General features: G+C 42.4%; 1 protein-coding gene across 2 annotated transcripts in view; it reads right to left on the bottom strand.

Moving 5' to 3' along the window:
* DOCK3 (dedicator of cytokinesis 3) overlaps nt 1-16,717 on the bottom strand; it is a 539,706-nt gene that overhangs the window by 106,140 nt on the left and 416,849 nt on the right. For both annotated transcript variants that reach the window (XM_075939450.1, XM_075939449.1), the window contains exons 20-25: nt 16,191-16,274; nt 14,626-14,726; nt 11,979-12,060; nt 6,785-6,955; nt 1,326-1,518; nt 212-339 (exon numbers count right to left, since the gene is read on the bottom strand). In XM_075939450.1, the coding sequence (XP_075795565.1) occupies nt 212-339; nt 1,326-1,518; nt 6,785-6,955; nt 11,979-12,060; nt 14,626-14,726; nt 16,191-16,274 (759 nt within the window). The remainder of the gene's footprint in view (nt 1-211; nt 340-1,325; nt 1,519-6,784; nt 6,956-11,978; nt 12,061-14,625; nt 14,727-16,190; nt 16,275-16,717) is intronic.

The raw sequence follows: 16,717 nt of genomic DNA, 5'->3' as shown, positions 1-16,717 counted from the left end.
TTTTTTTTTTTTTTTAACAGCAAGAACATGCTATAACTAGAATACTATGAGTCATACACACAAAGGCAGTTTAACGAATTTTCTTGCGGCTAATAAAGTTAGAGTTCTACTATATAAAGATCCCCATAAAAAGATATACATCCAACAGAAACTCTCTGACTGTGTTTAAGCAATTTAGTGTTGGAATGGAGAAGACTGGTGGGCAGATTACCACAGAGCTGGTCTTGATAATGGAGAAGATACTACTGAGTATCCCAGAGCAGATGAGTAACTCCTTCTGCTGTCTCAGATGAAGGTGAATGTGATGAAGAACCACAGGGAGCAAGATTCGTCGGGATTCTGAAGGAAGGAAACAAGACTCAGAGTTATTCTAGGAGAGACCTGAATTTCAGCGGCCTTGATATTATCCAAAAACTGTGTATGTGGAAACTGAGGAATTAGTATTAATATAGGATGCTGATACAGCAAAATTCACTCAATTGGCCCCCTGATAAACAGCATGCCTGATTAATTGGTGTGATTTCTACAGAACAGATTTTCAGTGCAATGCATTTCAAAGACACTAAATAATGAATTAATTGCACAGCTAAATAGTATGCCTGATGATTACTTGAAATGTGCTTGCAAATCACAGACATCAATTTCCTGTTGTGTGGCCCTTTATTCACTTCATGCTGCTTTCTAGTTCTCTACAGCAGCTCAGGCTATGTCTAGACTGCAGGCTTCTTTTGGAAGAAGCTTTTCCGGAAGAGATCTTCCAAAAGAGAGCATCTACTCAGCAAAAGCATATCGAAAAAGCGATCTGCTTTTTCGAAAGATAGTGTCCATTCAGTATGGATGCTATCTTGCATTTAAGCTGTGATTATTATGGATGGAGAGGCCACCAGGGCACATGTGCTTTTTCCTCTTTCCTCTTCTTTCGAAAGAACTTCTTCTTTCCCGTCCACATATGCCTTTTTCTGAAAGAGCTCTTTTGGAAAAAGGCTTCTTCCTCGCAGAAAGAGATTTACCAATGTTGGAAAAAACCCTCTGTTTTTTCCAAAAGAACATGATTGCAGAGTGGACATAAGTGAAGTTTTTTCAGAAAAACAGCCGTTTTTCTGAAAAAACTTTGCAGTGTAGACATACCCACAGTGAGCCAAACCCTGTATATATTTAACTTTTAGGAAATTAACTTATTCTTATGTGTTCTTCACCTTAAGGATTTGACCTACATGAATAGGTCTCAAGAAAGCAGCTGCAAAAAATGTATGATCCTACTATCACTTCGCTGGATATCTGGGGCATTCAGCTGCAAGTATTACAAATGGATGCTGCTATCTTACCCGAGAAAGAAAACAGGCGGCTGTCCACAGTGCGTGCTATAGATTGCAGCTTAACTACATCCATTGACTGTCCGATGTGCACAGTACTAGGCATGCTTCCTAGAGTTCCCCTCACAAACTCTGCTACTTCCTGCACTGTGAACATCTGTAATAGCTCATCAAAGATTGCAGGAAAGGAATTCAGCAAAGCAGCCTGAAAAAAGAAAGCAAAGAAGCTATGACGGTTTTATGTCACATCACAGATATATTCATATATATATATTTGTGTGAAATACAAATAAACAATGGTAAGAGTGAATTAAGAGTCTGAAAAAAAGCTATTAAATTCAAAATGAGGTTGATGTTCTATCTTTGTATCACTCTGTAATTCACAAGAAACCAAGCACTTCTGGTATGTAAGATCATGCTTTCTTCTGCAAGCCTTGAAATACCAGTGTATTATATAATATACTGAGTACACAATGATTTTAAAAAACAAACAAACAAACAAAAACCCCACAGCAGTATTGGCCATTTTATAGCCTTATAGTTTGTAAAATGGTGTTAAAAACAGATTTTTAAGGACATGAGAACAAACAAGAAAAAAGCCCAAATCGATCTAAATATTTTTTCTTGATTTTATCTTTTAATGAAAAACAGGGCTTCTGAGCAAAGAACTTCTATACTGTAGTGCCTTTTGCACTGAAACAATAAGGGACAGTTACAAATAATTCTGAAAAGTTGTTTATAAAGAAGATATCGAGAGACTTTTAAAAGCACCCCCATGTGATATTACTGTACTTCAACAGTGAAGCAGGCTATGTGCGTGTGGAAATCATGCAACATATCATGCAAATAACAGAGCAACATTATTTCTGTGATAAAGGGATATCTTCAGTAGCTTGGAGTTATCCCTACGGTATCTCTGGACTGGAGGAATGCTCTCAACATAAGAAAAACAGAGCTCTTTATTTCACACCCAACTTCTTCCTTCTTATTCACTTCTCCATGATAGTAGATAATGCCCTGAGCCCTCCCATTCTCCAGGCCCAGCTGCCTGATGTTATCCTTAACTCCTTTCATTTACCTCTCATATTCAGGATGTTTTAAAATTCTTCTGTTTCCTCCTTTACTGTGCATCCAAAATCCATAACCTCCCACCTGGACTATTGTACTTCTCTGTTCTTCCCAACTCCTATCCAATCTATCCAAAATGTCACCTCTGTTCTTCCCAACTCCTATCCAATCTATCCAAAATGTCACCGCAAAACTCATTTTTGACCACCTCATTCTCTTTCATGAATCTCTTCACTGGCTCTACAGTCCTTTGTGTGGCAATTTCAAACTCAATGACCTCAATTTGTCAGCCTCTTTCCAGCTCTGCTCTTGCCTATGTCTCATCAGTGGCTGCCTACCACTCTCCTCTATGTTATGTCTTTCTTTCCATCACATGCTTTTTCTTGTCTCTAGAAGTATTTCTGTGACTTCTCACACGCTAGACCTTACATTGGGAATGTCTTCCTTTATCTTGTAACCCAGGGCTACTCAACACGCGGCCTGTGGCGTGGTTTGGATTTACAGAGCAGTTTGTGTTGATATGCGTTTTAGTAGTTAAATTCCTGGACTGTCACTGCTCATTAAAACATGCTGTCAAATGGGTGGAAATCGGGTAAATATTGCATTTTATTAATATCAGTAGAACTGACTTAAATGGGGCCTGCGTGTTGTGTAGTCTTCCCTTAATCTTTGTATTCATGCCTGTCAGTGTGAAGGAAGCTATTTGCATATATTTACATGTATAGTTTTAGATATATGCAAACACACTTAAGTTGCAGCTCTTGGCATGTGCTGTAAGTACCATTGTGGCCCCTGAGGCTTCCAAAGTTGAGTAGCCTGCTATAAACCTCATAATTTACCTCTTTTCCTTTTCAAGACACAGTCCAACAATCCTTCCAATAAACAATGATCCCCTAGCTAAAGTTCTCTACACAGTAAAAATAAAAAATACAATTATGAATACAATAAAAACAAAAGACTTTTAGAACTAACAGTTTGTCCTGTTATAGCCCATAACATTCTCTATATTCCTTCATTCCTTCCTCCATTTATTTCTCTGGCCTGTTATCCTCCCCAATGTTTTGTCTTGTAATCAATCGTGATTACATAGTGACCTACAGAGCTTACAAGTGTCATTACTCATGTGATACAACATACAAATGTTTAATTAAACAAATACCAATCTGAGAGCTTTGAAATATTTCAAGTATCTCTTTGAAAGCTATTTCAATGGTGGTGGATCACTACATCAGTTTATCTCTGTGATAATCTGATAGTTGTTTAGATTAACTTTGGAAGGTCTGTGACAGCCTTTGGGATGATGGCCTGAGATATTAGTAGTGTGGCCCTGGATATTCATGCAACAATTTGCCTGAAGCCTGCCTATAAATCTTTCTTCTGAATGGAAGGATTTCTGTAATGATTTAGAGAACCTAGCAATAGTTCAAGAATATGTTAGATAACCTGCAGGATCTCTGTTGTGATTTATTAATTCTTAGAAGGGTATGGCTGGCTCTCTGTGCAAGTATTTGCAATGGTCTGGTATACTCCGCTTGTCAGATCATTGAACTGGAAAGAGGGCAGAATTAATGTCACTGTATGGTCAGGGAAGGAGTATGGAGATAGAGATCACTAACATCCTGCATGAAAGGAAAAACATGAAGAAAGATTTTTGCTAAGGCCTTGAGCATTTCTGTCATGGCTTAATGGTTTTCCAGTTATCTGGATTGCTTTTTATTCACTCAAAAGGCTGAACTCTGGGCCAGTATATGAAAATATAAACAATAAAACAGGAAAAGGGCTGTTCTAACTAATCATTTTCACCATTACATTTAAGTCTTTGCTGGAACACAATTGGATCAATATTGATAGGAAATAGTTCACGGACGTACAATAGAAACACTGGTCCAATGCCTATTATATGCACTTCAAAAACCTAATCTTTATAACAAAAGGGTTGAGCTTGTAAATTGCCATTTGCCACAGTCATCCTGGTGGAAACAAAAAGGAAGACCAAAGTCCAGTAGGTCTGCTCTTTCATCATTTGTCAAATGTACCTTCTCGCCCACCATTAGTTCTCCTTTTTGATGAAGGATGCATAAGATCCAATCTCTCTTCTAGTTCAATACTGGGTTTATAATATTTTCTTTCTTGTCATGGTTTTTCATGGCCATGGCGTTATTAAATATATCTTATTTACTGAAAGATGAATGGGGCGGTCCCTACCTATGCTAGTGCCTTTTGCCAGAACAGCACTGGCAACCCCATGGGGGAAGGACCGTGGGGGCAGGAGTAGGGCTGCCAATTCTCCAGGACCAGAGGCAGGACACCATTGCTGCAAATGTCAGCCGGTCTGTCCAGCTGGCAGAGTTGGCAACCCGAGGCAGGAGCAGGGCAGGGTGGGATGCTCACCTGATAGCCTCAGGGGAAGCTTACAGGAATCACAGGCGGTGACGAGTGGTGTGAGCACAGGTTGGAGGAGCAGGGGGCAGCTGTGCAGCCAGCCAGAGATAAGCAGTGCTTTGAAGCGGGAACAGCTGCTTCTTTCCAGCTGCCGGCTATGTGGCTGTCCTCTGTTCCTCCTGAGACCATGCAGGGCTGGGCACTGCCTGTGGGGAGGGGAGGTTCACAGGCATGTCTGGGGGATAGGGCTGACCACATGAGCTGGTACAGAGCCCGCTGATGGAAGAAGCAGCAAGGGGATGGGGGCAGGGGCCCGCAGCTGCATGTTTTGCATATTAATGAGGATGGCCCTAAGGCTGAATAAGATCCAGTATCTCTTCTCTTTTATATCTAAATCAGATATATTTTTCCCTCTCATCACTGGTTTGCCTGAGCAGGTTGACGCATTTCCGTATGATGACCACTTGTACAGTATTTTTAGTCCATTACTGGACTATTCACATCTCTTTCCCTGGTTTCAAAAAAATCTGGCACACTGCATTCCAAGATTATATTCAGGAAAAGATGAATTTGGGTAGGGAAAGGAGAGTCACGGTGCACATCCATGATGAAAGAATAGTGCAGGTTAGGTGATCATTACTTACAGAATTAAACGACGGCCTTGAAGTACCACCACATTTTTGTGGGGCACATGTTCCAGCTCCGCTAACCTGTCCTCCAGGCTGAGGGGCCTAGGGGGCAATTAGGGTCAAGGGGGCAACATAATGGCAAGTGGGAAACAGAAAGTAAACTTCAAATATTAAACAGGGCAGGTTTTATAAATATACAAAAGCCTAAAATTAAGACATTAAGAAAGACGGTAGTAACCCAGGGTTGGGGGAAGGGAACAATCCCATCCTCAGTTGTTTCCTTTATGTATTTGTGACAGCCCAAATGAAGAACAAAAGAGTGGTTTGTCCGGACACCATTTTCCCCTAATGTCAGTTTCATGGTAGAACATTGCAGAGTGATTCTGATGAGCCTGGCCCATAAGATTAATCCAAAGATTGCAGCAGTAGTTCTCCAACTTTTTCATAATATGGACCACATCTTGAGAGAGAGAGAGATCGTCTTGCTGACTGAACACTTTCCCACCCACTGGGATAATGAAACGTAACTGGTAACAACTACAGCAATTGCTTCCATTGAAATGCCATATTAGGACAATGTTACATGCATCTGTAACTGTCTGTTAATGCATTTGAGCAACTGAGAATGTGGAGAAACAGCACCATGTTACCAGTCAGCTCAGTGCACATCACATTCGGAGAGCCTCTGAGCGGGGGAATGTACATATAGCAAAAGACCCTACTGTTTAAAATGTAAAATTTTAAATATTAGTATAGTGATCCTTATAATAACTCAGAGCCAAACTGGGATATCCCCACTTACACAGAGGAGTGTCTTCTCCTATGTGAAGTCCCACCGAAGTCAATGGGACTATTTGCAGAGTAAGGTGCTACCAAACCTCATTAAGGATATCATAATATGGCTGTAGTGAATCCACAATTGATTCCAGCAGTCGTGGTTAAACTGAGGATGCTACATTTTTCTATGGTTTCCTACTTGTTAACTATACACCAATCAAACTTTTCCACTATGCAGCTGCTGAGACCTACTGTATTGAATTGAGCTGTTACTTTTCTCTGTGACTAAAAAGGAATTGAAGTTCCTCTGAGCCAATTCTGAGACATACTTATGAATGAAACACTTAACATAAAAAAGAATAAGGAAGGTCTACTCTAACCACACAACATGACAATACATTAGTCTCCCTTCACTGTAAAACTGCCCAGCTACTCTTCATTATGAACAGGGGCAGATTTACTGTCCAAAATTACTGTGCAACTGTCACTCATTACATAAAATCAGCCCGTAAGAGAAAAAAATTATGTCAGAACTATCAGATGAATACATTGATTGTACACAAAATAACAGCCTCTGCACTGCCAGTTGTATTCACATATAGAAAAAGAGCTAACCTGTGTGAAGATGAGAGTCTCTGAACTCCTGCTGTCCAAGCTGAGAACAAATCTGATGGACTGGAATAGCTCTTGGATACTGGCACGAAATTGTTCCTCTTCCATTCCGCAAGTAGCTCTGGAGTAAAGGATCCGAGATTGGACAATGAACTTGAAAAGATATTCCAAAGCCTTAATGAGTAAGAGAGGAATGAGAGTAACAAAGAGAGAGAGATAAGGAAGCTTTAAAGCAAGCCAGGCAGATTGTAATAACATTATTAATAATGGAATTCTTCAGTCACGGAGAACAGGGAAAGAAAAACAGGTTGTGTAAAAAAATACTGTTATGTACAATTTGCTTGTAGCTCAGTGTTCACTGTCACTACAATAAAAGGTGTGTTCTTCTGAAGTTAGGCAAAATTAGGTAACTAAATTAAAGCAAAATGCTAGTGAAAGTAAGGCAGTAGGTAATTTTCAGGCAAGTTAGCTGGTTGAGCTAAAAATTATAAGGGAGCCCAGTCTTTCAGTCAACTTTCTAATTCACATGAGAAGTACAAACTACTTTGTCTTCAACAGGATTTTCCTTGAGTTAATTAACCTGAGTTGAGAATGTATCTTTTTTTACTAGAAAAGATAGCAGTGAAGCTGAAGCTGCACAGGTTAGCTTCTGTGGCTGCAGCTTTACTGCTATTAGTATTTGAGCTAAGTTGGCTTAAGGTTTGTAATTCCAACCACATAAAAAAAACGTAGCCGGAGTCAATGTACTTTAAGCGGAGCTTCAACAACCTCCTTACAGTGGGAGGCCAACGAAAGAAACGCTCTGTCAACTTCTCTTGTTTCTTGTGCGGAGTAGGAGTACCAGCGTCAACAGGAGAGCTGTCGGTGTTTAATTTAGTGGGTCTTTACGAGACCTGCTAAATCAAACTCCAGAAGATTGACTGCCGCGGCACTGATCTTCCTGCAAGTAGAGACGTGGCCTATCACATTTTTAAAAACACTAATCTAAACAAGGCAACTGGCTGTATTTTATGATTCTATAATTCTATCAAGTGGTTGAGATGGATTCTAGGGGTGAGCTAAGTGTTAGTTTAAGTAAAATATATTATCATAGTGCACCCTTTGTTATGCTAACCAGCTCAGCATGGTCAGCAAGAGTAATCACAGGATTCACAGCTAGCTGAGAAAATGGGTAGAACTGAATGCCATTTTGCTTAGATATGCACCTCCCCCTTCCATTCAGTTTTCCACTTTGGCATGACTAAGGTGCTGGCTGAAGTGCTCACAGACCAGATACCTATAGTTATATTGTGTAAGGAAGCAAATGATAGGTTAGCTCCCCACAACTGGCACAGAAACACCATTAAAGTCCCTGCTGGTGAAAACTATTTGGCTGTGTCTACACTGGGCTACTTATTCCGGAAAATCAGCCGCTTTTCCGGAATAAGCTGCGAGCTGTCTACACTGGCCCTTGAATTTCCGGAAAAGCAACGATGCTCTACTGTACAAAATCAGCCACTATTCCGGAAAAACTATTCTGCTCCCGCTCAGGCATAAGTCCTTATTCTGGAACACTGTTCTGGAAAAGGGCCAGGGTAGACAGCCCAGTAGTCTTTTCAGGAAAAAAGCCCCGATCGCGAAAATGGCGATCGGGGCTCTTTTCCGGAAAAGCGCGTCTACATTGGCCACAGATGCTTTTCCAGAAAAAGGGCTTTTCCGGAAAAGCAGCCTGCCAATGTTGACGCTCCTTTTCCGGAAAAACTGAAAACGGAATAGTATTCCGTTTTAAGCAGTTCCGGAAATTCATGCCAGTGTAGACAGCCTTTGTGCCTGTGACAGGCAGGAATTCTTTAACATTCCCACATCATGAATCTTGTCTGGTCAGCTAGCGTGAGTTCCAGGATGAGCTCTCTAAGATTTACCAGAGCCAGTAAGACTAATGTTTGTAGAAATCTGTGGACTAATTTTAAGGACAAAGAAGTAGAAAATGAGATTCATCAATAGTCCCAGCACAACCTGAGAAGTCACAATGTTAAAGTCCTCCATTATCTTTGGAACAGTGGAAACCTGGATCTCTTGGGTCAGTTCAACTTCCTTTTAATTTGCACCCCCCCGTACAATATATACCATTGATGAATACGTCCCACCAAAGAGCTCCACCAGACAATAATATTCTATTTTTGATCAGTTTTCAGACTTCTATTGCAATTTTTGCCCACAGGAACATCAGCTCTCATGCAGCAGTTTTGGACTGTAAGTGTAAGTCTGCTGCCAGCTCCACACACAGAAAGACTGTCAGACTAATACAGAGAAATAAAGAAAAAGTAATTTTTCAAGAATAAAATACACTTTCTTCAAGTCTTATACCAGTCCAGCAATAGTAGGGACTTAAAGAAATAGCAACTCAGAAGTGTGGACTCTTTGCTGGATTATTGCTGGGTGAAACCTTCTACCAAAGGCAAATGGAAATGATGCAGGTAGTAATAATGGTCCAGCTCTCTACAGATGCTTTAAATAGGTCCTGAGCTGAAGCTTATGTTCAGGATCTAGACACAGTAATGAACTGTAATATGTTCTTTTTTCCCTCCACTCAAGCTCATCTGAAGAAGTGGGTTTTGCCCACAAAAGCTCATGATACTATCTACAGTATATTTCTCTAAGGTGCCACAGGTCTACTCTTTTTTTAAAAAGTTACAAACTCTAAAATGTGAAATCAACAAAAGGACTTTGACCTTATAAGCCTTTGATATAAAACTATTCATCCTTCAAAAGAAAATGAGATTCACAGCTGTGTCAGAGCATTAGAAACAATTTATTTCACTCTTTCCACAATTAATGAAACATCTGAGCTACTATAGCATAAATGCAAAGGTGTACACTAGCTGGAAATGTCATTATGAGAAATGTAACATATTTGTTTGTCTATGCCAGAATCTGCTGAAAAAGGTGGGACCTGCTTAAAATGAAATGTTCTAATTGAGATCTTTTCAATGAAGTCAACTTTCATCCCTCTGGGTTCAACAAAGGCCAATTGGGAAAAAAGTTTGTATTTCTCTAAATTCCAAAATCCGTGGCCTTTCTATAGTAAACCTCTTTCTCTTGGGCTATGTCTAGACTGCAAGCCTCTTTCGAAAAAGAGCGTCTAGACTGCAAGCAGTACTTTTGAAAAAGCAAGCCGCTTTTTCGAAAGAAAGCAGCGAGTGAGTCTGGATGCTCTCTTTCTAAAAAGCCCTGTTGGCATTCAAGAACGCCTTTTTTCAAAAGAGTACTTTCGAAAAAAGGCGTTCTTCCTCGTGAAATGAGGTTTACCGCCGTCGAAAGAAAAGCCGCATTCTTTCGATGTAATTTAGAAAGAATGCAGCTGTAGTCTAGACGCAGGTGAAGTTTTTTCAAAAAAAGGCTACTTTTTTCGAAAAAACCCTTGAGTCTGGACACAGCCTCGGTGACCTTGTGTTCTTGCAGGTGTAATATAATTGTAGTAAAAAGAAAGCATTTCATATGTGTAAGCCAGGGGTCTGAAGGACTGCTTGCAATGCAGCCAGCTGAAGTTGTTTAGCTCTGCAAGACAATTAACTATTGATATGTAAATATAGCTCATGCTGGGATGGGGAAAGAATCCGGGGTGTGGTTATGTAAATCCAATTCATCCAGGGCTGATGGAGGATCAGTTGTTAGAATGGAATGGAATGTACTGTAACTAATTTGGGCTGTTGTGGGGTCACAAACCATGCTACCCCTAAATGTAGGAACTGTAAAATAGGACACCAGTGCTTGCAGAAGAGACACCATCATTGTAAGTGGTCTCAGAAGCCTCCCCCTTCCAGAGCTGAGTGTACTGAGTTGGGGGAAAGGGTTTGAGCCAGCCTGCTTCATGCCTGCCAGGTATGAGCTATAAGACTGGTTCAACCTGTTTCTTTCCCCCTGTTCTAAGGATAGAACTAAAACAGATTCCATCAGGAGTCTTTTTGCTAGTCCAGTGGAAATTGGAATCTTTTGCTAGCCTAGATGGTGGCTAAAGAGTTGAACTCTCTAAGAGCTGAAGTCATTGGTTTGGCATGGAGCCAGACCCATTGCAGCCACCAGAGCGGCTGGTGGGAACAACTGGCGGGCAGCCGGTAGGAGTGGTGGCAGGCGGAGCAAGCAGACCACAGGAGCAGCACAAAGGTGGCATGGCCTCAGGCTCAATGAGAGGAGACATCAGGGTGATGTGTCAGGGTTCTGCCCTGACTGGTCAGAGCTGTAAGTGGGGCGTTTGAAGTGGGGTATGGAGAAAGTTTGGGTAAGTGAATGGAACCCTTGCATTGTTGGACTAGTGAGCCTGAGAAGCAAAGGGCATTGCTCAATCCATTTGAGCTGGGATGGTTACTTGTGGGTGGGTTATGAACTCTTTTCGTGGTATTTTCCCAAGCTAATGCCATGTAACCTCTCTCCCTCTTTTATTAAAAGTTTCTTTTCTACACTCAGACTCTGTGCTTGTGATTGGGGAAGCACTGCCTCTCAGAGGCGCCCAGAGGTGTGTGAATTTCCCAGGCTACTGGGTGGAGGCTTGAGTTGGTTCTGTGTGAAATGGCTGAAAAGGGACCCCCGTAGAAATTGAATCCAGCCATAGCTGCTGCTGGCATTACCTGCCAGAAGGGTTACATGCATATTCTGTGGAACTGAACTAGTACAAAAACTATTTCCATTTCACACACAGGGATGGGAAGCTTCACTTTCTTTCAAGATTGCACTTTGATCATTAACAACTGGTCCATTCCCTCTGGGATGGTATCTACCCTCGTCATGGCCCATTCAAAGGCCCAATTAAAATATTTTAGAGGTTCACACAGTCTGTGTCACTGCCAGAAATAGAAAACAGAATTGCAGATTCTGTGCTCTAATCATTATAAAATCTTACTTCTATAAGAGTGAAATTTATTATTGTGCAGAGGACAAGAATAAGGCCAATGGCCCACAAGAAACACCACTTAAATCCACAAAACAGAGTTTTGGTAGGAGTTAATGAGGCATAGATCTTGTGCTGACCCTCCTGCACAAGGGTGAATTTCACCTTAAGGTTAGAATTTGAGCAATTTTTGACAAAATGTTGAAATTTGTTCTTGACAAAAGAGTACTGGAAGTCTGCTCAAGACCAGGTTTCATGTGCCTTAAGAGCAGACTCAGCTGTGTAAAAGCCACAGACACTCTGAACAAACAGATATTTATGACAAACACATACCCTCATTGCTTCCTGGATATGATCTTGCCGTATAAGCTCAGCTGACCGGTCCATGTACCATTTCAAACATCGGATCAGTTCTCTGAGTAAGAGACACATTGATAGAAACATCAAGCAATTATCTGAAACAGGCCAAATCTGAAACCTGGATTTCTGAAATGACTTGGCAGTTGTTTCCTTAGACAGCAAGAAATGCAATCTGCTCCCCTGTTCCACTCAGTTCTAATAATTAGGCGTGTTAGTCTAAACAACCAAGTTTCCAGTAATGACATGTACATTAAACGTAAAAAAGAAATTTCTGACACAAAATAATTCTCCCTCCATAATTAACTCAGATGGCAAGGGACAAATAATCAAAAAGAGGTAATAACAGATCACTTCAAATAAAGAAAATAATCTATTTATAGAAAGTATTTTTCTTTGGCTAAGCAATCTGAGTAAGGCTCTGAGAAAGGTAAGCAATTTTCAGAAAGTGTTTGAAACTGGAAGGGACCAACTGATATAAAAACCATAGAGAAATACCTTTATCTACTTTCCTCAAGTTCACAGGATTGTTTAGAATATCCTGAGGTATTACATATACTTAAAGAATAAGTTTCTTTGGACACAATCCCATCAGAAGAAAGCAGAACTGCAAGTAACATTTTTCTTAGTTCAAAGATGATACTGACTGTTAAAAATTGGGAGACAGCTTTCTCATCTTTCTGTCTTCAATGTACTTAGTGATCCTGTACCAAACATACAGTTTCCAGTCTCTTTTAAAAGAACATTTTCAATTTAATCAATTTAAGATTTTTTTAATATACTGTAGCTTGAGTCCCCTATAATACCAGGGCCAAGAATGTTGGAGCTGAACAATTATTGTCTTCACTTTATTTTGACCCAATTTAAGAGCCACTAAATTATGTACAAGAAGCAATCTGGAAGAAAGATAAAATACAATCCTGGATGATAATTGCTTTCTAAATCTGACTCATGAAATAACACTTCATTGTGATATACTGGAAAATAAGGCTCACCACTCTTTTGCGTATTAATGGGAATTAAGTTTCCAATTCCCTATTGAAATGGATATTCTACCTTTAATCTCATAGACCAGAATACAGCCAGTCCCCGGATTACGTACAAGATAGGGACTGTAGGTTTGTTCTTAAGTTGAATCTGTATGTAAGTCGGAACTGGCATCCAGATTCAGCCGCTGAATCTGGACACCAGTTCTGACTTACATACAGATTCAACTTAAGAACCCCAGGCGTCCCCAAGTCAGCTGCTGCTGAAACTGATCAGCAGCTGATTCCAGGAAGCCCGGGGCAGAGCAACTCTGCCTCGGGCTTCCTGTAGTCAGCCGCTGGTCAGTTTCAGCAGCGGCTAACTTGGGGACGCCTGGGGCAGAGCAGCTCGGGTGCTGCTGGGTTGGTCCAGTAGCGCGGCCGCTCCTCGGCGCTACTGGACCAACCCAGCAGCACCCCAGCTGCTCTGCCCCAGGCGTCCTGATTCAGCCACTGCTGAAACTGATCAGCAGCGGCTGAATCAGGACTCCTGGGGCAGAGTAGCTGGGGTGCTGCCGGGTTGGTCCAGTAGCGCCAAGGAGTGGTGCTGCGGGACCAACCGGCAGCGCCCCACCTGCTCTACCACAGGCCCCGGGCTTTGCTCCACATCTCCCTGGTCTGCTGGGGGGGGCACTAGCTGCGTCCCCCCCAGCAGACCAGGGAGACGCGGAGCAAAGCGGCGGAGGACCCGGGCTGGACCCGGGGCGCTTCCAGATCAGCTGGAAGCGCCGTGGTCCGGCCCGGGTCCTGCGCGGCTTTGCTCAGCGTCTCCCTGGTCTGCAAACCAGGGAGACGCTGAGCAAAGCGGCGAAGGACCCGGGGCCGGACCCGCGGCGCTTCCAGATCAGCTGATCTGGAAGCGCCGCGGGTCCGGCCCCGGGTCCTGCGCCGCTTTGCTCCCCGTCTCCCTGGTCTGCTGGCTCCCGCAGCAGACCAGGGAGACGGGGAGCAGCTTTTCTCGCCCCGGAGGAGGCGGGCGGCGGGACCAGGCGTCCCGCCACTCCAGTCCTCCGGGGCGAGAAAATCCCTGTTCGTAACTGCGGATCCGACATAAGTCGGATCCGCGTAACTCGGGGACTGCCTGTACCTTGATTTAATCTGAACACTTGTCCTCTTCTTTGGAACTAGCCATAGAAAAAGATATCCAACAGTAGGTGATTTGTCTGCCTAAAGTGGAGGCTCTGAGTCTTATGCCAGTAAAGCATTCCTGATAACAAATGTAAGAATAATTTCCATGCTCCCTGCTTAAATTTCATGCAGGCTTCAAGTAGCCAGCAACTTTCTATTAAAGGAAGCCTGGATGTTTGTGGGGCTCATCAACACAGCTTCTTAATTAGCAGCTGCTAAGTGACATGAAGAACTCCCTCACTTCACAGCATCCCAAACCCTTGCTAGCCAAGACGGGACTAGGACTGAGATGATATTTAGCAGCTTTTCTTTGTGGTTACATTTAGAGGTCATGCGATACATTTTTTTCCCTCCAGAATGTTTGCTTTTGAATACTCTGCTAGAAGAGAAGCTGTGGCTCTGGTGCCCACACCACTTAACATCAGAAAGTGTTACTGTGTTGTTTGAAGTGATGGCAAAACACAACCTACTTGTAAGCCAGTGCTCCCGCAAAGTGTTTCTGAATGTACATGTCCATAACAGGTCGAAAATGGAAGTATTTGCTGTCACGTAGCAGATTTATGATGAACACCTGTGGAAGAAAGAGAAGGGAACCCATAACAGACTAAAATGCACATCACAGGGATTAAATGAACATGCTACACAGGCTAAGAAACAGTCAGATGTTTATGCTTTTTTTTTTATATGCAGAAGACAGACATGCTCCTCTGACTTCTTGTTTGCCCTTTCTCCAGGGCCATACTTACCCATATACAGAATAGGTAGATGTAAACTAAACCAAGTTTACAAGTTTGGCACCTATAATCAAGGTCTGAACAAAGACCTGAACTGAATGGGCCACTACATTCCACATCCTAATGACATAAAAAGCTAAGCACTGGGTACTTACAGCCCACTCTATTAGCCTCATTTAGCACAGACATTCTAATTTACTATTTTTTTCCTTCTCTTTCCCTCCCCATCCTCTTCCTTTTCTGCTATTTATTTGTACCCTGGATCCCTTACTCCATTCATCTGAAAAAGTGGGTTGTACCCATGAAAACTCACGATACCATTGAAATGTTTTGTTAGTCTCTAAGGTGCTGAACCATTTGTTGTTTATGTTTTTTAAAAGTGAAAAAGTCTGCCCGGCCTACTAGCAGAACACTGAATTGTGAAAGAGCCATTCAAATAGCAATGAAGATGTTTAGCAGGTATCTGCCAATCCCAGGTTTATACTGTCATGGGTGGTGGGTGAAGGTAGAGTTGGGGGAGGCAAGTCTCCAGCTCTGTCCGTAGCCCCATTCCTTCTGTCCAGGCCCTGTCCCCACAGGAGCTAAGCTGCCCCGTCCCCACAGAATCATGGGGAGGGAGGATGGTGCGTGGCCCCAGCCTCTCTAGCCCCAGGGCACGGGGAGGGAGGAAGATGGCATGCAATGCATGTTCCCAGCCTCCTCAGCCCCAGAGCACAAAGATGGTGGGTGCTTGGGGGCAGCAATACTCCTTCCCCAGTACACCTATAGTACGCATTCTGGAGGTGGAGAATGGGTGGGGGCAGGCTGGTGGTTTGGGAAGTCCATGTCTTCCTCCGCTTATTATACCTGTCACCCCTGTGAACTGTCAGTTTCTGAATTTAATATGCAAGTCAACAGGACTTCAGTTTAAAATTTTTGTTTTAAAATATTTCATTAGTCACTGTTGCTGACAATTGTACAATCACATCTCTAAAATATCATCACCCCCACCCCAGGCTGCAAGTGAGCATAGGGGCACCAGTTTAATAGTACCTTTCGTAAGGCTCCATAAATCCTAAGGGCGGTCCTGCCCTCCCCTACTGATGGGTACAATCCCTCTCTCCTCACATCTTGGCTATGGTTATCCTACTCCTTGTGCCCCGTGATGTTACAAAAAAGTACAAGGGTACTCCCGCTGAGTCTCTCATACATTTATGGTAACAAGAAAGCAAGAAAGCATGATGGTAAGGTAACAGAAGCACAGGGAATTCTGACCACCAGGGGAAGAAAAGTGCTAATTTAATGGGAGTTAGGCTACCTACCAGAGACTGAAAGACTAACAGGCCATACTTTTCTGTGTTGTCATCCAAAATTACGAACAATGTGTCTAGAATGTCTTGCAGAAACTGAAATGACAGAAAGAGACAAGGTTTAAATTTATACATCCTGCTTACATTCAAAAATCCTGCATTTATTCTCAAGTGCCTGTTGCTACATTTCTATGCCCTGCCATTCTGTAGGAATAGATCACTTAAGATTCATCCCTACTACATGTAAGAAAAGTTACTTCTTGCCAAGAAGGGGAAGGGACAGATTCACCTTCTCAAACAACGTCCAGAGAGACAAGGATTCCAAAGCAGGGAGAAAGGGGGGCATGTGGGGGAGAACATTTTGAAAAATGCCAGTTCAGATAAGCAACCTCTCCTTCTTTGGATTATTGTCCTGATGGCTTCTTCACTTCAGGTGACTACGAACAGTGCTTCAGTTACAGAGACGGGGACAAAGGAGCTGTAGTCAGTACAGTTCAGACAACAGCCTGGACTAGACTACTTATGTTCAATAAGTGTGA

The sequence above is a fragment of the Pelodiscus sinensis genome, chromosome 11 (genome assembly GCF_049634645.1).
Source record: "Pelodiscus sinensis isolate JC-2024 chromosome 11, ASM4963464v1, whole genome shotgun sequence".
Taxonomy (NCBI): Eukaryota; Metazoa; Chordata; order Testudines; family Trionychidae; genus Pelodiscus; species Pelodiscus sinensis.
This window is presented reverse-complemented; position numbering and strand designations above follow the sequence as displayed.